This window comes from Myxocyprinus asiaticus, chromosome 15 (assembly GCF_019703515.2).
Source record: "Myxocyprinus asiaticus isolate MX2 ecotype Aquarium Trade chromosome 15, UBuf_Myxa_2, whole genome shotgun sequence".
Classification (NCBI taxonomy): domain Eukaryota; kingdom Metazoa; phylum Chordata; class Actinopteri; order Cypriniformes; family Catostomidae; genus Myxocyprinus; species Myxocyprinus asiaticus.
This window is the reverse complement of record NC_059358.1, coordinates 11,490,856-11,513,380: the sequence shown is the minus strand read 5'-3', so window position 1 is coordinate 11,513,380 and position 22,525 is coordinate 11,490,856. Positions and strand designations below refer to the sequence as shown.

Sequence of the window (22,525 nt, the reverse complement as noted above, 5' to 3'; positions counted from 1 at the left end):
CATCCCAAACCGCACACATCTTCACTATTCTACGCCATTTTGTAGTGCAAGTAGTGCGAGTAGTACGTTTACACTGAAAATGCCACAAAAAGAAGTGTACTTTAAGTACCCAGATGATGCACTTTTTCAACTGTCAAAACAGAGTGTGGAATGTTGGACACTTCATGCACTCAGCATACGCGGCTTGCCGTAGATAGTGGAAAGGGGAGGAGTTACCTGGCTGCACTGCTTGTCTGACAAAACAATTGTAAATATAAAGAATGTAGCAGCTGGCAAAACTTCAGTGGATACAGCACCTTACAAATGTCAGTTGAATGCTTTACCATCACCCCAAGCTGTGTGAATATGTATGTTGTTTAAGATACAAGTGTTGAACTGATGTTGGCTAACCTGCTAAAGTTAGTGGCAACACATCACGTGTGTTTGAAACGTCACTTCCATCAGCTGTTAAATGGTGAATGCTTCTGTGTAGTAAAAAAATGTTAAGTGTTCCATTTGGGATGATACTATGCTTTGAAAATTCATACACTACATGGCTGAGTGCATAGTGTATTTTAAAAGTGCATAGTGTATAGTGTGTCGTTTGGGACTCAGCTATTTTACTTTAAAAAGAAAGGTAGGAGGAACACTATACATTTTTTTGTTTTTAGTCTTTTTTTAATTTGTTTCCCAGTAAAAATATCTAAAACTGGCATTTTATGGCATGTTTGAAAGGTGTACTCAGGATTTGTTTCCCCATTAAAAAAGTTTTACATTAATTGTAATTTTGAAACATGTATAAAATCATGAGCACTCACGAGATGAAGACTGTAGTCATATCAGTAACCTTGTAAAAGATATTTTATTCTACATGGGGCAGGGGCGGCCTCATGGGGGCTGCCATTTTAGAATCACATGACCAGCTGAATACTACTCACTTAATCTCAGTAACCATCTTGTTATTGGACACTCACTCTTGGATTAAATTAATCATGGCTAATTGTAAATACTGAATTTCTACAATGGCATCTGTAAATTAAAACTATTGGTTTTGAATGATGCTGCATCCAGGACACTAGGTGTCACTGTAAGTCCAAGATGACACAAACAAAATGTTACAGAGTGCACCTTTAAGTATCAGCAAGTGAAAAACAACTTACAGAAAATACACTTAAAATAAAGTATAGATACATTCTCTGAAAATTAGTCTTAATATCTTTTTGCAGTGTATATAATACTGTATATATTACTCAGTACACATTCCGATAATAGCCTTCCGCTCAATGAAGCTGGTATATAACACAGAAACATAATCAAGAGAGGAGAAAATCCAAGTGAAAACAGCAAAGTAGATATAGGTCATACATTAGGGATGTTCGGATAGATCATTACAGTTTATCATTGCATAAAGAACCAACAAGTGCAAACTTTTTCCAGGTAGAGTTGCACTGAAACAAAGAGCAGCAAAGATCCCAGCTAACTCACCATAAACAACCCATGATTTGAATTTCAAAACTCTGAGAACAAGACATTGGCAGCCAGCTTCCGTGGCTTAGTTTCATATTGGACTTTTTTTTCACTGCAGTATCGTAGGCAAGAGGAAGCCGCATTATGTTATACAAATCATTTGTGAGTGAGAGGGAGTGAGAAGCCACCATTTTATATAACCGGAATGCGCCTGGTGCTTATTGCTTCCCGAGCCCATTTCATTGTGTCGCAATAGATCTCGTTTATGCTTTCGCTGTCCTATGTTCAGCTTTGTCCATTACTTTCCCCAGCGAGACAACTACAAAAAACAAGGCATCTGTTTTCAATCACCGTGGGTCCACACCAAAACCAAACAGCAACAACATGCTCACACAACACACACACAGCGAACGGCAAGCCCAGGGAGAGGGAAAGCACACTTCACAGAACATTTAGGAAATGGGTATTTGATGACAATGATGGAAGACAAAGAGCAATCACATTTTTCCTTTCTCTTTTTTTTTTCCTCTTCTCTTGTGAAGAATAATCTAGACGCAATGGTGGTTGGATTTTTAAACACAACATGATTTGAATTTCTGTGGTTTGCCTATATTATACATCAAGTATGCACACTTAGGGAGAACAGAAACATTACATTTCTCAGCTCTGCCTTTTTTGGTCTGGGTGACTTGGAATAAGAACAGTTAAAAAACACTGGAAGTTATGCGTTATGCTTTGCTAAGCAACTGCAAAAGGTAATTTGCTTGTAAAAAAAAAAAAAGACTTAATACGACTTAATACACATTCTTTGTCTATGGCTTAGCGTTCGATCTCCCCTGAGAGCAGTGAATGCTAACAAATAAGAAAATGTTCCCACATCACACTAAATAAGTATTAATGACTAAGAACTTATGTTATAGCCATTAAATCCAATAACAATAGGTTCTAGAATATTGTATAACTCTTAATAATAAGATGTGCTTGTTTAGGCAAGCATCACTATTACTAGTGCTCATACTTAGGGTTAGGGATCAATTCATTGGCACGCAACTAAGCTGCACTTTCATGTATGATACCTCAAATTGTGCAGCTTGTTGAGGATGCATGTGCTATTACTTGTCAAATTGACTGGACAACTTGTCTGGCGGATGATGAAATGGGTGAAAAAAATCCAATAAAATAAACTGGACCCTAGCAACCACCAAGCAAAGCCCTAACGAACACCTAGCAAACCCTAGCAACCACCAGGAACACCCTAGCTGCCACCTATCAAAACCCCAGCAACCACCTAGAACACCCTAGCAATCACCTAGCAATGCCTTAGCAACTAGGGGTGTAACTATCCATCGATCTGGATCGTTGCAGTGATCAAATAATGAATGATGCAATGTCATCAATTCAACATATAAACATTGATGTACATATTTTTAAGATAAACACCGTAGCCACGCTTGTACGCATTTCCATCTGGCGCTGCAGCAGCCTTATGATATTGATCTCGCTTTAAAAGTGCTAAATATGCTTCTCAAGTGGAACACGGATGTGCGCGGAGTGATTGAAGCCTAAAGTTGTGCTCTGCTTCCTTCTATATGCAAGCTCCGGTGACAGGATAGTGCATAGTGGCTCATTAGTGCGATTAAATCAGGTTTCGCTCAATATCGAGTCACATGTGAACTATTTGAATTCTACATTACTATTTTCTATTTTAAAGCACTATGGAGCAATTCAAACATGTCAAATGGCTTCTGACGAGGGGAAGAGAAAACACCTGCCCTGCATCAGCATCAATTACAAGACTTTTCACATCTTCACATCAACATCCTTACTAACATTTATCACAATAAACTATAACAGAATTTTTCAATACACCTGTGGAAGAAACACAGAGAGCACATACTCTTCTGTCAGAAATAAGTTGTGGGTATGCAAGTATTTTGGACTGAAAGACTTGCTTGACTGTTATAGAGTTGACAAATTGTCACTGTAGTGCTTTCCTAATTCCACAAGGCAATGAGCTGTCATCAAATGATTAATGATAACTTGTGTGTTTATTTTTTAAATTATTTTATTTCAATAACTGAAGTACCTTATTTTGTTGTGTATGTCCCAATGTGAATACTGGATTAGCTCTTTTCAGAGAGCTCAATAAAATATTCAAATTACATTTTGGTTGCATTTGTGAGATAATAAATGCCGCATTGCAGCAGACTTTGAGGTATCTGCAAACATCGGACCGCTGGAGAATTGATATAAGATTGTAATATATATATATATATATATATAAGATTGATATACGATCACAAAGAGCATTGATATAAGATCATATTGTGATGAAACTTGCTATTTACACCCCTTCTAGCAACCACCAAGAACACCCTTGTAACCACCTAGCAAAACCCTTGAAAGCAACAAAACACTGTAGCAACCACCTAGCAAAGCCCTAGTAACCACCGAGAACCCCCTAGCAACCACATAGGAAAGCCTTGACAACCCTATAGAACAACCTAGCAAACCACGTAGGAAAGCCTTAACAAGCACCTAGCAAACTCTTGCAACCAGGTGGGGGGGGTGTTGGGGTGGCACAAAAGAGGTGCCGCCGTCACACAACCCCAAACACCCCACTCACCCCCCCACCCCCTAAATGGGGGCGCCAATAGGGATCTCACCTAGGGTGCCAGAATGGTCTGAAATGGACCTGCTTGCAACCACCATGAACACCCTACACTAAATTTTGCTGGGTTATTTTTAACCCAGCCATATTTAGAGTGTAGCTACCACCAAGCAAAGCCCTAGAAAACACTAAGATCATCCTAGCAGCCACCTATCAAAGCCCTTGCAACCGTCTAGAATACCCTAACAACCAACTAGCAAAGCCCTAGCAACCACCTAGAACCCCCAGAAACCACCTTTCAAAGCCCTAGAAACCACCTAGAAAACCCTAGCAACTACTGTACCAAGAACACCACAGAAACAACCTAGAAAGCCCTGGCAACTATCTTGAACGCCCTAGAAAAACACCTAACAAAGCCCTAGGCAACCATCTAGAATGCCCAAGCAACCACCTAGAATGCCCTGGCAACCACCTAGTAAAGCCCTAGCAACCACCTAGCACACCCTAGCAGCAGCCATCTAGCAAAGCCCTAGCAACCACCAAGAACACCTCAGCAACCACTAAGCAAAACCCAAAGCCCTAAAACAACCAAGCCACCCAAGCAACCACCTAGCAAAGCCATCGAAACCACCAAGAACAGCCTAACAATAGGGGTGTAAATCGGACATTTCATCACGATACGATCTTGAATCGATTCTCTTGGCCTGCGATCTGATATTTGCAGATAATTCAAAGTCTGCCGCGATACGATTCAATTCAGGGGCCTATGATCGATATTCTGATATGATGTGCCTATTTTACACAATCAATTACATGTTTTTTTTTGTTTTGTTTTTTTGCCCTCAAATGCAACCAATGTATAATTTGATTATTTTATTCAGCTCTCTGTATCCACATTGGGAAATCCACAACAAAATAAGGTACTTCAGATGTTGAAAAAAATTATACAGATAAATAATATAAAAAATAAAGTCACACACAAGTGATCATCACTCGTTTGATGACAGCTAATTTTTTCAGTTTAGTCCAATTCAAAATACTTACATACCCATGACTTGTTTCCAACTATCCATGCTATCCATGGTTTTCTTGGCTACAACTTCCACAATTGTAATGAAAATTTCTGTTACAGTTAACTGGGATAAATGTTAGTAAGGGTGTTGATGTGTAGATGTGTAGATGTGTAAGTCTTATAACTGATGCTAGTGCTGGGCAGCAGGTGTTTCTCTTTCCCTCGTTAGTGCTGTTCAGAATGTCGGCGTTGTCAAGATGTTTCAAATGGTTGAACTTCTCCATGGTACTTTAAAATAACAACTTCTCATGTAAAATTCAAATTGGTTGCATGTGCAACGATATCGTTGGAAGCCTGAATTAATTGCGCAAGTGAGCCATTCTGCGTTTGTCATGAGAGCTCACATTTTAAGGAATGCCTGGTTGATGTGCTCGCATGGATAGCATAGCTCAATTTGGCTTCAAAGACCCAGCGCACATCCATGTCCCACATGAAAAGCATATTTAGCGCTCATAAAGTGAAATTAATGTAATAAGGTTGCTTCATTGCCTGACTGAAATGTGTACTGACGTGGCTGACATGAGAGTATTAAAATAAAGGTACATCTTAAAAAAATGTCTATATCGATATTTACGCTTTGTATCGATAACATTGAATCGTTGGTCATTGGATCGATGCATTGATCCAGATCGATGGATCGTTACACCCCTACCTAGCAACCACCTAAAAATGCCCTAGCAAACACCAACAAGAGCCTAGAATTGTGGTGGTGGTATTTTTTCATGTAACCACCACATTTTCTTTTAAAAATCCACAAGAATAGTCCTTAATAGAAAAGCTTGATAAAAGAGATAATGGTGTGTCTGAAAAAGTTGGATTCAGGCAATTCAACTAAACAGACGTTTGTGTGCTGCAAGGTTTCCAATCATCCGGGCTAGACATAAATTTGGCTGAATATGTGTGTGCGCATGTGTTTGTGTGTGGCAGGGCTGCCAGTCACCCAGCAGTAGGAATCTTTGCGACAGGTGCAGCTCTGGCTCCCACGGCGTAATTCACGTCTGGGCTTAAGGTGTGATGGGGACTGGCAAACACGTACACATACACACATGCATGCACACACACACTTAAATTACCAACCTGACCTTGGTTAGGTTATTACGAGTCCCTTCTACAGCAGGGAGAGCTTTTCTCAACTTTTTTGGGGATGCTCTCGCCTTTTAAATGTATGGAGAAATAAAGGAGAAAACTGCCAAGGTTATGTAAAGAAACAATAAGTTCGCTCAAAGCAGACAGGAAGGGGAAACAATATAATGTCAATTTAAAGTTGTTGCACTGGTTTATTCGTGTCCATGTGGTTGGAAAGGCCCTCTTCTTTAAGCAGCAATTATTCACCCTCATTTGGTACCCTTGGAATGCTGTGACACGCAAAATTGAGAACAGAGAAGAGTGTGAGAATTTTCCATAGTTTCTCTTCATATATTACCCTGGGGAGTTTTTCCGCCTTCTGCTATATGGCTATATTAAAAACAAAACCATTTTCAAGCAAGGGAATATGCTTCAAGAAAGCAATGCTACTAAGTCATGAAGGTAAAACAATTACGGTTCACAAAGACATGTAAATACACACACAATGTGCATCTCTTGGCAGGCATATGAACACTAGACTTTCACTAACACATACACCCACCCACACGCACACACACATTCACAATATTATCTGAGTGTTCACGGTTGTTCAGACTGCCTGAGGTAAGACATCATAATGGAAGCCAAAAGTGCAGCAAAACCTGCAATATTACCACTTTGCTGCTGCTCGTAAAAAAGGCCAAGGACCAACTGGACACACACACTCACACAGACACTAGTTTAATCCACCAGTTATATAATACAGTGCTAATGAATTGAATCAAACATGCCTGGCAAAACAAAGCTGTTAAAATTGCAGAAATGTGACAGTGGTTTCAATAAAATATTACTAACACTGCATTTTAAAAATGGTGGCTAACATTATATTTTGAGCATTGATAAGACTCATTGATAAGCAAATTTTAATTTCATTTTTATAACCTTAATAAACAAGACACCTAAAAAGTCAGCTCATATATACCATATTCAAGTCACATCATCCTGTAGTTCAGTCTTGAATTACTACATACACTGGGGGAAAAAATAAAAAATAAAAATCATGTGTTGGATTTACTTAAAATATATATGTTGCAGTTTGCATCACACTTTTTAGGTAAGTTCAACTTATGTCAGCATAACTAGAAAACCTTTGTTAGGTATACACAAACATGTCAGTTCATTCAACTTTATTTACTTATAAAGGTGTCACATGAGTACAGTTTAACATCTAACAGCACGTTGTTTCAAATTAACATTTATATTATTGTTTCTACTTATTTTAATTGGCTCAAAAGAAAATAATGACTGAGGTCATCATTTAATTTGATTCCCCAAAGAAGTGCTGATAAAGCTGCGCATGGAAAAATTACATTGATCGAACAGAATCCAACTTTAAAAAAGGGAACACTAATCGCCCTAATGGTGACTTTACAGTAAAACAAGATCAATAATAATAAAAAGAGCTAAAAATCTCTGTGAATTCTAATAACAACTAATTAAATGCCACAATATTTAACCAAACAAATACACTCACAATATTCAAACACAAGGGCTTATGGGCATTCCTCACAACCTCAGTTCAGTATTTGATCATTTGAGTTGTTAGTACTTAAATAATTACAGATTATATATTTTGAAGCCAAAGAAGTAACACAATAAGTCATTAACTTTATGTATCCCTCTAAGTTCATCTTATAATTCATATTTTTGTGTTGTACACATTAATACAATTTCAGTAAAGCTAAAAATATATAAAATATGTACGTTTCTGAGTAGAAGCGATTTATTTTCTTACGTTATGGTTGCTGAGCCAACAAATATTTTTTTCAGCGTACTATGTGTAAATTTAAAGGTTTCTTGATTATGTTTTGCCAACTGCATCATAAATATACATATATTTTAAAGTAATAGTAATTACTTATAACTTTTTAAGTGAAAAAATAAAAATACTTAGTGCACTTTAAATTACCCCAATGTGAATAATAGCCATGTACTGTATGATTCTGAAAAGCCTGATATGTGATCATATTTGATGTCTGACAATCAGCTTCTTGGTGATTTTCTCCAATATATTTTACAGTCTTTTTCTACAAAGACTTCTAGGACAAATGGATTGTTTTGGAGTGACAGTACACTGTATAAAATTTCTATAATTTTAACAGTAAAAGACTGTAAAAATGCTACAGAACAAAAATGTTAACCGATTAACGATTATTAACTGTAAAATATACAGTACAATTTTGTAATATATTTTAAAAGAAATTTTTTCAATGTAAAAGTATGATTTTCCTGTATAATTAATGGTAAAAATTTACATTATGTTTAACAAGAGAGTACATGTACATTTTACAATAAATTATTGTTAAAATTACAGTAAAAAAACAATAATCGGGTGTTCCTACAATTCCCTGCATGACCCATCATATTTCATTATATTTTATGGGAATAGTTAGTTTCTTCTTATTTTTAATATCAGTTAAGTACATTGGGGTGTTCTGTTTTATATTTAATATAGTTTAGTTAATGTTTACTGCATTATTTAAATTTCACATGCGTTACCCTGATGGTATCAGATGTGAGATTGTGTGAGTGCAACTGAGCACTGTCTCTACATATTTATTGGTCAATGCTTCTAGAAGAGCCACTATTGGTGAATTTCATGTTGTCATGTGCTCTTCTGTAATTGTTACGGTGATTAACAATACCGTATAAAGTAAAAAGCAGATTTGCACAGTTTCAGAAGGTTAATATCAAGTTTATGATGTCTTTTTACTGTAAATTTAACAGATTTATTTTTTTTTTTTTTTTTTTTTTTTACAGTGCCAGCATGGTCATGTAAATTACAAGTTTTAAACTGTAAAATGTACAGGTTGTTCTGTAAAGTTGTTTACATTTTTACTTAATTTTTTACCTAATTATTCTGGATTTGTTTTTTTTCTTTTTTTACAGTGTATGGCAGTATTCCGGCAAAAATGAGTATACGCAGGGTGGAAATTCAAAACTAAAGTCCTCTCTTGAGGAGCTACACATCAATGCACATGCAAACACATCACCAGCAGGCATGTGGATACACAAAGGTACCATGTGTGTCGTTGTGTAGAGATATACTGATATGACAGAGATGACTGCAGGCAAAACATTCGAGACACACATAAGTAGGCTACTCAAATACTTCACACACACACACACACACACACACACACACACACTCACACACACACACACACACATACACTTTCTCTACTTCTCTCAAAGAATATGCAGTTAATGTACAGTATGTGTTACAGTTTACATAAATACTGCCTCATGAATATTTCATCTCCTCACAATTACAATATTCCATACTTGCACCTCATTACCGTACCATAATTATAACACACTCCTGCCAAACAAATTCCCTGCTTGATTCTAACAAGTTTTGTTTGTTAAAATATGAGGAATAAAGGCTGATACAGTACATTTCAGACACAATTTTAATACTTGTTTAAGTGGAAATGGAAGTTAAATTTAGAGAAAAACAAAAATGATAGAGCAACAAACAAGAACAGAAGGCACAGAAAGTTTGAATACGATTTCCAAGATAAAATGAAAATGTATTTAAAAGAAAAGGCTTTAAAAGAAAATCACTGAAAATGCTCAAATTGTTGACTTTTTCTACAGCTTCTTTAGAAAAAAAGTCAATTAGCTAATTAACTCATTAAGCTCATCAGCAAGATAAGGGTACTCAAATGAGAGAAATGTGCTGTGTAACAATAAACTAAATGAAGAAAATGACTCCTGAACCAATAAAAGAAACAAAGAGACAAGTCTGGTTGATAAACAGACAACTGTATTCAAGAAATCCCTTTACTTAATCCCACTGAATAAATCGAAATCTGATATGAGGCATTCTTGGGAGTCAGATTCGTAGAGTGACCATTTACAGGGCCACAATCCAAGTTAGATTAGCATACACCATTTCTATTCAAATCACTCTCTGGCATTAATGTGTGCGGATCTGACACATAAATATTTCAACACTAAATAATTCTATGAGCCTCTGAGGTACATTACAAAATATTACATTAGTAAAATTCTTTGAATATCAAAAGGTGAACATGAATACATTAGACCAGGGGTGGGAAACTGTTTTGGTAAAGGGGCCACATCGTGCTTTAAGAAGTGCAAAGGGGGCCACATTGTATTCCTTTTGAGATACAATGTTCCACATTGATTTGGTTTTTGTATCTTTTAAGCCCAGAAATAGTTGTGCACTCAATTTTATGAAGTGTGTATGTGACTAATGGGACTATTCTGCACTTGCCTAAGTATTGTATTGCTCTACAAAGGTAGATACTTTTTATCAGCCATTAAAAAATATTAATAAAGGCTGAGCATAATTATAAAGTATTTATTTTACCATCTCTACTTCCCTGGTAATTTATTATTCAATTTAACACTCTCTACATCAGGCTGTTTTAATAATAATTAAAAAAAAAAAAAAAAAAAAAAAATATATATATATATATATATATATATATATATATATATATATATATATATATATATATATATATATAACTTTTAATGTTTGTCGCAAAGCGGCTGAGTTTACTTATTTTATTCTCAAAACATTACCCGTTTACATGCTAAAAGGGTCATGATGTGGGTCTCGTCAATGGTTTGACTTTCCATTCAGCACACAACTGAATAACACAGACTATGATAAATGATTATGGCAAGAGTTAAATTAACATACAGGTGTGAGGGGACTTCAACATTTCTAAATTGCACAGATAAAAAATAGAAATACATATCCGTCTCACGCTTGCTTTTGCTCACGTGTCAATGATTACCCCTCTGCGTGTCAATGATGCCGAGATCTACTTTTATATTTAATTTCATCACTGAGAAGGTTTACCTGCAAACTTCACAAGCAGCCTCAAGAATGGACACAGAGTGGCTGTATAACACTTTTCCTTGAGCAAAATATTGCACAAGAGATCGCTAAGTTTGTTCGCTTGTGGAGGCACGCTAGGTTCCAATGGTGAAAAAAGGTGAATGAATGAAAAAAATAAATAATACAAATAAATAAATAAATAAAAACGCTTTACGGATAAATGAGCTGCGGGCCACATTAAACCATGTGGAAGGCCGGATCCGGCCCACGGGCTGTAAGTTGCCCAGGTCTGCATTAGACGTTTTTGCACTGCATTGCATTTTTCATAAATACATCTTCCCAAACTCTCTACAACACATGGGTGTCACATTTTGACCCTAAATCTTGTCAAAATGTCTGTCTCTCAGAAATTCTCCAACACACAACAAGAACCACAGGCAAAATGAGTTTAAGAGGCTGGTTTTGTTTGCTCAGAGACACTGTTAAAATTAGAGAATTCTTAATGAAAACAGCTTTAATTGGGTAGAGGGAAAGTCTTCGATTGCACTCCTGTTAATGAGCCTTAAGCCAGGCGATTTAGTTCTTTTAATTGCTCTTCTCTCATTATTAAAAAGATGTATGTGGCCGTCGTCCACAGTGTAAATTCCTTTGAATAACAGTTTAGTTTTTACGTTTCTTCCACACTCAACAGTTCTCTCTGTATCTCTTGAATTCCACTAAAACAACACAGCACTGTGAAAATTTAATTTCTAGTTTAGATTACACAGCTATTTCAGGGATACTCATATGCAGACAGAAGGGAGATATACTGAGTATCAGCCCTGATGGTTCTAATGAAGTGGATACCAGTTGGTGGAAACTTTGTTGACTGGCTCATGCTAAGAACCAATAACAACTCCAGGTGGCTAATCGAAGGCATATATTTTTCTTCTTTATAAAAGTCTTCTAAGCTAAACAGAAACCTTGTAAGTGAATAAATTAGAATGCTTTACACAGGCAGCTACTCCGTGCGGCACACGGAAAGCATTTATCACATGTATAAACTAAGCTAACAGTGCAATACTCTTATAAAAACACATAGCACACTTTTTTCATATACACTTTTCAGTATTGAGTGAAATATATTTATTATTAGAGATGCACTGATACTAAATTTGTGTGCCAATACCGACATACAATTATTTAGAACAACATCTGCTGATACCAATACAGATAAACTGGTGGTTTCAAATCACTCTATGGCTGTGTCCGAAACCAAAGGTAGCTATCTTGTTGCCTCGCTGCCCTATCAGTCAATGACTCAACAGACAGTGTTTGCGTACGAAGGTACCTCCAGAAACTGGTTTCGGATAGGCTACTGAGGCAGCATAATGTCACATCGTTGCTAGGATATCAACAACTGATTAACGCCATCAGGTGTCCACTAAAGGTAACGCATCTACTTCATTCATCCAACTGAATCACAATGGTCTATTAATAACTCTTTGGCCGCCATTTTTTTTTTCAGCTCAACCGCCGTGGATTCGCACGCACAGGATTATGGGATTTCACAGGCAGCAAAGGATACATCTATGCTGCCTTCAAAAATCAATCAGATGAAGGTATCTCAGTAGACAGGATGTGACACAAACATTGGATGCCTTGATCCCTTCCTACCTCCATATACAGCCTCCAAAGGCAGCATTTTCCTGGTTTCAGACACAGCCCATGGCACTCTCTGACGCGGACAGGAAATCATTGGCCCCTAACATCAGCTGTTTTTAAACAACCAGTCAATGTCCGATTGAGCAGATAATTGTTTTTTATCGGCTGATACCATGTTTGGCCGATACATTGTTGCATCTCAATTTAAAATAGAAATTTCCCTTGACCCATCCACCAACTTGAAATAATTATTAAAAATTAGCTTGTCAAAATGTGTTCTGCTGCCTTCTCTGCAAAGGATGCATATGATACTACCTAGAATTTGGCCAAAAGAAGGTATTTTTAACATTACTCAGGCCACAGACAAATGTCAAATGTGCACACGTGAGCTAAAACTGTCTCTTTCTCTTTCACTTGTTCTTTCCCTCTCCCCTTCTTTGGAAGATGACCTGTCTGTTTCATATGAGGCCTGCTGTGTGCAAAAAGCTCTGACAGGCATGCATTTAAATGGGATTTCAGATACACAAACCATCTGCATCCTGACAGCCTGCAAGCTTATGAATATTAGAGGACAGATGCTTGAAACAACTGCGTGTGTGTCTGCTTGCACGCACTGGACATCAAGCCAAATAGGTAGAGCTATATTTCCTATGAATCATACCTATATGTCCTCCACAGATGTTTACCGCCATGACCATCATCTTTCCCATCATCATCACCATCATCAATGACATCATCATCATAACTAGTTGCCACATCTCCTGTATCCTTATCCTCATTATATCTCATTATTACACTTCATCATCAATAATTGATAGAAAGTAGCATCGATTCAGTCTCACATAATGCCTTAACCAGGTGTAACATGACAGGCAACATGACAGTTTGTCATTCACCCACAATTAAATCCTGTTGGTCTAAAATCCAACTTTACATAGCTGTATATTAAAGCCAACATGTATACTGTCAACATGGTATTTGCAACCCGTTTTATCTCTGTAAAATGACGGAAGAGTACTCCACCCATCTCAAAACATCGCCAGCACCCACTTTTGAGGAGGTTTTTTTGACCAAGACGTGGAGAGTGAAAGTCAAGTTCACCTGACATATTTATGCATCTTTTTCAAATCTATTTTTATTTATCAGCATTAAATTACCGTGGTCGCTTTAGGCTATTAGCTTTAAGATATTAGCTTGAAGATATTAGGCCCTATTTTAAGAGCGCTAGCGTTAAGCGCAGCGCTATACCGTAAGTCATAAGTGCAAAGTCAGTGGGCATGGCCATTAAGTGTTTGTGTTTACATGCAAGCCGTACTCATGCTAAGTGTAAGTGCAAACGGGATGGCGAAATTGCGTGCAAGATGCGCTAATGGGCTGGGTCAAGTACAATTTAATTCAGAGGTTCTTCTCTGGTTATTGCACCATCTGCATCCTATTATACTGACAATTCCCTCAAACACCAGCGATATAATCAAAAACAGCACATTCATAAGAAGTTGGCATTGTAAATGGACTGTATGCAATGAATTAGAATAATAGAAATATGGACACGCTCCTTTTATATGCTTAGAAAATTATATTCTCATCAGGATTTGGATGCGCACTCTGTTAAATTATAGGGAATGTAAGTATTACTAATAATTTTCATCAAATGACACACAAATTATGGCTAGTATTATTAGTGATTTTATCGGCACACACTTCACTTCTACCAGTCAATTTTGTATAATTAAATTAATTTATTGAAAGACAGAAAAATTTAACGAAAAATATTTCTACATTTAAATGAAATGAAAATATAAAAATAAAATTACAAACGGTTAAAAAATCATATACCAAATCCAAACATCTTTCACCGACACCTTTTGCTGTGACATAAAAATCACTCTATGACAACAGGTGGAAAAATACCAATACAAATTATATCATAAATACAATATTTAATATAAAGATGATAATAATAATAATAATAATTGAAAAATAAACCATGACCTCCAGAAAGTTTAACACAAATCTCATACATTTTTGTTTCATAAGATGGCTACAACTTGAACATAATTTGATGTTTCAATATATTTTCAGAGTTTGGACATTTACTTTATTACTACCTGCTGGTGGATTCTCCAAACTGCAAATGCAGGAAATGAGTTTGGACGTAGCACTGAAAACAGACCTGCTTTTTAAACGTCATAGCGTGATTACCTATTTCTCAGGAAAATAGCAAATTGCACTTTGTGCCACTTAATTAGCCTGCAGTACACCCACAGTTAGCACAAACACTGCCACCCATGCCCACTTGCCCTTTGCATTTGCACAAAAATTGCACTTAGAATTAGCGCTCTTACAAAAATTGGATAAGACGTAGCGCACGGTTGTTATGCGTAGTGCTGTGCTTTGCGCACTCACTAAAATAGAGTCTCTTAGCTTTAAGATATTAGAAAGGCTGCATTATCTACATCAGTAGATAAAATAGCAACTTTGGCTATTGGTTAACATTTTTTCCCCATCCATGTGGCCAAGGTAATGTTAGCCAAGAAAAGTTGTTGTTCCAGAGGCAGAGCAAGTTATTACATTTTGATGAAAGATTATGAAGACGCATTTCTTTGGAATAGCATACAGTGATAAATCAAATATGAATTAAGCAAGTATATAGGGTTACATTTCTCATGCAGAGTTTAAACATAAAATATGTTATGAGTGACTGTGATTGACTTGTTTCTAGGTGCAATTTTTCACTTTCAGTGGGAACAGAAAAAACGCTTGATGCTTTTAAAGTTGTCACGGCGCACCTGGTTAGGACACGGTGTAAAGCCTAGCTTACCTTTGCCATCTGTGCCTGCACTCCACTGGCCTTCAGGGACGCTACAGCTTTTTGCGCCGCCGCCGGACTGTCGAAATCCACAAAGCCATATCCTACACAGACACGCACATACAGAAAGATATATGAGTGAGTTATTTATACACATTACAGCACACAATCAGACATATCTAAGTGTTTTTGCCAAAACTGAAGAATTCTTTATCAGACATTAATCAGACATTATCAGACACGTTTATCAGATGTAAAATCCATGGGTCAAAATAAGACCACTCTGTTGTTTGTCTTATGCTGATAGTGGAGACACAAGAGAGTCTGCGAGTTTGAGCACAGTCGCTTGTCTGTGTGTGTGTGTGTGTGTGTGTGTGTGTGTGTGTGTATATATATATATATATATATATATGAGACAGGAAACAGCCATTTTGTTCAAGGCTCATGCTTGTCAACTATTTCCTCAGTAAAAGGACAGAGGAGGATTTAGCCTGACCTCACCCCTTGTCCACCACCCAACTCTTTAACCAAATATTTCTTGGCAGAGAGCGAGAGAGATAAAGACAGAGCGAAAGAGAAGATCTGTGTCTTCCTCTACAACATATCACAGTAAGAAACGCAGAAGTTCTTGAAGACCTTTTGTGCAAGTTTTTTCAGCGCAAAACAATGCATCTTAATCACTAAGCACCCGAGTCAAGTTTATCCAGACGTTAAAAACATTAAACTCTGCTGAAATAGCGCTGCTGTGATTTTTTTTATTTAGTTTTTGTAATTCTTTTTTTTTTTTCTTTTTTCTTTTTTCTTTTTTTTTTTTTTTTGTGTAAACATGCCTCGTTTCTATGTAAATAAAGCTTATTACAGATTGTGGCATTTTCACTTAAATCAGTGCTATTTGCCTGCAGCAAGTAAAATTTATCACCTATTTACCACCTGCTTCGCGAGCAGGGTTGGGAAGTAATGAAATACAAGTAACGGGAATACGTATTTAAAATACAAAATATTAGTAACTGTATTCCAATACAGTTACAATTTAAATCATTGGTATTTAGAATACAGTTACATTCAAAAAGTATTTTGATTACTGAAGAGATTATTTTGCATTTTATTGTCATTTGTTTCATTTAATATTTAGTCCTTTCAGATGGAAAAAATGTATACATATAAATGATGCGATCCAAAGTGCATTTGAACAGCGGTGAAACACTTTATGATGTGTTACATTCATACAAGCAGAGAGAAGTAAGTTTCAAATTTGAAGCACAAGAAATAGAAATAAACCTTGTGTAAATTGTCAGCTTTACGCTAAGCTAAAATGCTATTTCTTTTACATGCATGTTACCAGGCACAATCATATTTTTTTTATCAAGAAAATTCACGTTGTATCATAATTTCTTTTTTCTAGTAAGACCTTTGATATTAGGGCAAAAATCATATTCTTGATAATAATTTTTGTATTGTTTTCCTGTAAAAATATCAATTAGATTTATCTTTACAACACTGCATAAGATATTTAGGTTTTTCAGAGAATGTATTTTTAACATGTGTATGTTGTCTTACTGCACTGGCAGAGTTTTAATCTACAGTGCATCTGGAAAGTATTCACAGCGCTTCACTTTTTCCACATTTTGTTATGTTACAGCCTTATTCCAAAATGGATTAAATTCATTATTTTCCTCAAAATTCTACAAACAATACCCCATAAATGACAATGTGAAAGAAGTTTGTTTGAAATCTTTGCAAATTTATTAAAAATAAAAAATGAAAAAAATCACATGTACATAAGTATTCACAGCCTTTGCCATGACACTCAAAATTGAGCTCAGGTGCTGTTCCACTGATCATCTTTGAGATGTTTCTACAACTTGATTGGAGTCCACCTGTGGTAAATTCAGTTGACTGGACATGATTTGGAAAGGCACACACCTGTCTATATAAGGTCCCACAGTTAACAGTGTATGTCAGAGCACAAACCAAGCCATAAAGTCCAAGGAATTGTCTGTAGACCTCAGAGACAGGATTGTATCGAGGCACAGATCTGGGGAAGGGTACAGAAAAATTTCTGCAGCATTGAAGGTCCCAATGAGCACAGTGGCCTCCATCATCCATAAATGGAAGAAGTTTGGAACCACCAGGACTCTTCCTAGAGCTGGCCGCCCGGCCAAACTGAGCGATCGGGGGAGAAGGGCCTTAGCCAGGGAGGTGACCAAGAACCCGATGGTCACTCTGACAGAGCTCCAGCATTTCTCTGTGGAGAGAGGAGAACCTTCCAGAAAAACAACCATTTCTGCAGCACTCCACCAATCAGGCCTGTATGGTAGAGTGGCCAGACGGAAGCCACTCCTCAGTAAAAGGCACATGACAGTCCGCCTGGAGTTTGCCAGAAGGCACCTGAAGGACTCTCAGACCATGAGAAACAAAGACTGAACTCTTTGGCCTGAATGGCAAGCGTCTGGAGGAAACCAGGCACCGCTCATCACCTGGCCAATACCATCCCTACAGTGAAGCATGGTGGTGGCAGCATCATGCTGTGGGGATGTTTTTCAGTGGCAGGAACTGGGAGACTAGTCAGGATCGAGGGAAAGATGAATGCAGCAATGTACAGAGACATCCTTGATGAAAACCTGCTCCAGAGCGCTCTGGACCTCAGACTGGGGTGTAGGTTCATCTTCCAATAGGACAACGACCCTAAGCACACAGCCAAGATAACAAAGGAGTGGCTATGGGACAACTCTGTGAATGTCCTTGAGTGGCCCAGCCAGAGCCCAGACTTGAACCCGATTGAACATCTCTGGAGAGATCTGAAAATGGCTGTGCACCGACGCTCCCCATCCAACCTGATGGAGCTTGAGAGGTCCTGCAAAGAAGAATGGGAGAAACTGCCCAAAAATAGGTGTGCCAAGCTTGTAGCATCATACTCAAAAAGACTTGAGGCTGTAATTGGTCCCAAAGGTGCTTCAAAGTATTGAGCAGAGGCTGTGAATACTTAATTACGTGATGTACATCGTTTTTTTTATTTTTAATAAATTTGCAAAGATTTCAAAAACTTTCATGTTGTCATTATGTGGTATTGTTTGTAGAATTGAGGAAAATAATGAATTTAATCCATTTTGGAATAAGGCTGTAACATAACAAAACGTGGAAAAGTGAAGCGCTGGGAATACTTTCCGGATGCACTGTACCAGTGCTGAAGAAGTAATCCAAAGTATTTAGAATGTTACTGACCTTGAGTAATCTAACAAAATACATTACAAATTACATTTTACAGCATGTAATCTGCAGTGGAATACATTTCAAAAGTAACCCTCGCAACCCTGTTCGCAAGGAATTTAGGAATAGGAGAATTTTTTAAAGCTACACTATGTAACTTTTGGCCCTCTAGTGGTTGCAGAATAGAACTGCAAGTTACTTGCGAATGAGCACTGTTTTGGTTATTATGTGAGCTGGGCTTGGACTGCTCTTCTGTGTGGATGAATCTGATGGTTTGAGGAGGTCACGCTAACCATGGTTACAGGTGATCAGCTTATCAGAGCGAATGTCACTAACAACAACAAAACTCGCCCCCTCCCCTAAAAAAAAATAAATAATGAAAGGAAGAAAAAGCCGGATATCTGAAAAATATGTCTTATGAGCAGGTAAGTAGCATATCTTCTGTTGTTTTGACTTATTGAAAACACTTGTTTCAAAATAAATAACGTTACAAAAGTAAGGCAACGATGACATTAGACATAACGATTGCTAGTCATATCAGATAAACTTAGCTAGCAGGCAGATAGACTAAGGTAGTAACTGGTTTACAGATTGGCATTGTTACCAGCATAAAGATCCCCCCCCTCCCCACTGTCCTTCCTCGAAAATGAAATCAATCACTGCAGTACCACAATCTAATCAAATGCCCCATTAGAGTGGCTAACGCTATTCAACGAACTACCGTGCTAAGAGAGCTAATTGGCCAATGATTGGTCCAATAAAATATCTTACTTGTCGAGCAAGAAAAAGCCATCTCTGGCTTGGTTTCAAATCCTTTCAGATCTCAGAGTTGTCGCCACCTCTGAAAAGCCAAGCTGATGTTGATTCATGTTTTATTATGGGCTCTGTCGCTTTCCTTTTTTGCTTGCAGACTCTTCTCGGCTCGAGGTCTCTTTATTTTGAAAACAGGTATTTCCCCACAGGGTTGCCTTTTGGAACGATCCATGGTTAATGCTGCTCATTTATTGTGGCTACAAGCTGCCAGCTTAAAACTACCACCACGCCTATCACCGCACATATACACGTGATGTAGTAGCTATCTGGACCTTCTTTTCTTTATTTACACGGACATGATGTAACACGAACAGACGACTGACGGAAGTATGCAATTTCCTGCCAAATCCGTCCCGACAGCTCTAAAATAGAAATAATTATTATAGGCTTACCATAGTGAATCAGGGTAAGGCAAAAACATGTTTGGAAGACAGATTGTTGGTGTACTTGCTCATTAATACAATTTTGTTCATTTCTAACAAAAAAATCGTACATAGTGTAGCTTTAAGAGAGATAATTGTTTACATTTTCTATTGATCATGGCAGCAAAAGTTCATCATATGATGGACAAGAGTGTTATAACCAGCCATATATCCAGATGTGTAGCATAGTATTTTTAAGAACAGATTAAGGTGCATGGATCACAGCTATGGAGCAATGATGTTGAGTCTCAGACTATAGTAGTCTGCTGTATCCTCTACGACTGACCACTTGGAACTGGCCTGCAAGACAGGGAATTATGGTGTGCAAATTGCATTCAGCACAAATTATTTGGAAGTGTTTACACCGTCACCTGATTTGCATAATACTTTTCATGAATCAGGCACTGAACGAAAGCAGACAGCATGTGCAAATAAACAGTGCTATCAGTGGGCGCAATTCATTCCAAGTGAATTCCCCCCTCAGAGCGTTTGAGGCACTTTTGAGGCAGTGTGTCTTCCTTCAGTGGAGGCATCTCACCATAAGCCTTGCTAAACTCTAAACACACACAATCGCAAAGCCTGACTGACATTTGAAACCCCAGATGGTTGAAAGCAGAACTTTTGAGAGCTTGTGAAGAGTTCAAGCCAACAGTTCTATATGCCAAACATATGTGTTCATTTACGCACACACCTCACATATAGAACAACATGCCATCCACTTTGAAGCCGCTCACTGAACATGGAAGTGAGAAAGAGACAGAGAAAGAGAGAGAAAAAGATCTCTACAGCAGAGAATTGAGCCAGCCAGATGTTCCAAATGCTGCAGATGTTTCATAAGCCTAAGAAAACAGTGCGTGTGTGTGAAAAAGGATTTCCAGTAGACTGTTCTTGATCCAGAGAGAGGAACGCTTCTGGTTAGAGAGAAACGCTGCAAGCATTCCTGAGGTCATTGACCAAGAGATCTACACAACAGCTTTCAGGAAGTGGGCTGAGAGAGAGGTTCCCAGTTGAAGAATGCAGGAATCAGTTCCTATTAACAACATGATCCCCAGTATTGGAACAGGCCTGAAAAGGAGCTCAACAAAGAGGGGGAAGAGATAAACGTTTGTGAGTAGACATGACACACATGACGGTTTTGGGTGGAAGTGGAAGATTTCCGTAATTAAATTCATAAATACAAATATGCCTCGAATGAGTGCACATATTTTGTTTTGGTTCCAAAAACATCCCCTACACACAACCGCTTCCCTTTGAAAATGTCGGCATATGTTGTGTTTTGGAAGCTGATACCCAGTATGGGATGTTAGTATGCTGGTGTCCCTACCAGGCTTCTTTACTAGCTTAAATACAAGCTTGATAAAGCTGGTTGACCAGCATTTTTTTAGCTGGTGAACAACACGGCTATGTTGCCATGTGCTCCCATGGCTAGACCAGCACTAACCAGCATAAACCATTGTCTAAGCTGGTCTTAAATCAGCCTAAGGTGGTTTTCTTTACTTAGCTGATCTTAGTTTAAGCTGGTCTTCCATAGCTAGACGGCCATCTGGTCCCCTAGCTTGACAAGCTGAAAAGTGCCTCAAACCCCTCTTAAACCATATCTTAGCTGGTTTTAGTTGATTTTTGCTGACCTTAGCTGATTTCAGCTGGTCTTCCAGCCTGGCCAAGCTGGTCTTCATCTGGTCTTCCATAGCTGGTCAGCCATCTGGTCTCCTAGCCTGACCAGCTGAAAAGTGGCCCAAACCCCTTTAAAACCAGGTCTTAGATGGTCTGCGCTGATTTTAGCTGGCCTTATCTGGTTTAAGTTGGTCTTCCAGAAATACCAAGCTGTTTCACAGCTGGTCTCCCATAAATGGTCAGCCATCTGATCTCCTAGCCTGATCAACTGAAAAGTGCCCCAAACCCATCAAAAACAAGGTCTTAGCTGGTCTTAGCTGATTTCAGCTGTCCTTACATGGTTTAAGCTGGCCTCCCAGCATGGCTAAGCTGATCTTCATCTGGTCTCGCATAATTGGTTGGCCATCTGGTCAACTAAAAAATGCCCAAAACATCTCTAACAGACCAGCTTAACATTCTGAGAGACATCTTAGGCTGCTTTAAGCTGTTTTTTGTTTTTTTGTTTTTTTTTCAGCATGGTTCCTCTCCTTTTTTTTTTCTCCATCTTTCTTTCCCTGGCTGCCAACACTGTGGGAAAAAGATTCATACATGCATACCATCTCCTTTATCTGCAGATAATTCCAACTGAAAAGGAAAGAAAAGGAGTGAAAGAGAGAGCTTGTCGTCATGCTGGTGTGTTGTACAACACACAAATATTTACGCTTGCACTGTCTAATGAGAGGCTCGTGATTAAGCCAAAGAGAAATCAAACACACCCTCTCCATTGCCCGCAAATCACACCCACCCTCTCCATCTGTCATTGAGAACAAGGGGAAAAAACAGCTGTCTGAAACAGAAAATTTGCCTTTTTTTTTTGCACAAACAAGTTCATAATTACCATTAGGCCGGATCCTTCTAGCTCCAGCAGCAAAAAAAAAAAAAAAAAAAAAACTATTCTTGTTGC

General features: G+C 37.9%; 1 protein-coding gene across 3 annotated transcripts in view; it reads right to left on the bottom strand.

Moving 5' to 3' along the window:
- The window catches only part of LOC127453475 (RNA-binding motif, single-stranded-interacting protein 3-like), a 219,435-nt gene that overhangs the window by 116,996 nt on the left and 79,914 nt on the right, over positions 1 to 22,525 (bottom strand). For all 3 annotated transcript variants that reach the window (XM_051719866.1, XM_051719865.1, XM_051719864.1), the window contains exon 4: positions 15,539 to 15,630. In XM_051719866.1, the coding sequence (XP_051575826.1) occupies positions 15,539 to 15,630 (92 nt within the window). The remainder of the gene's footprint in view (positions 1 to 15,538; positions 15,631 to 22,525) is intronic.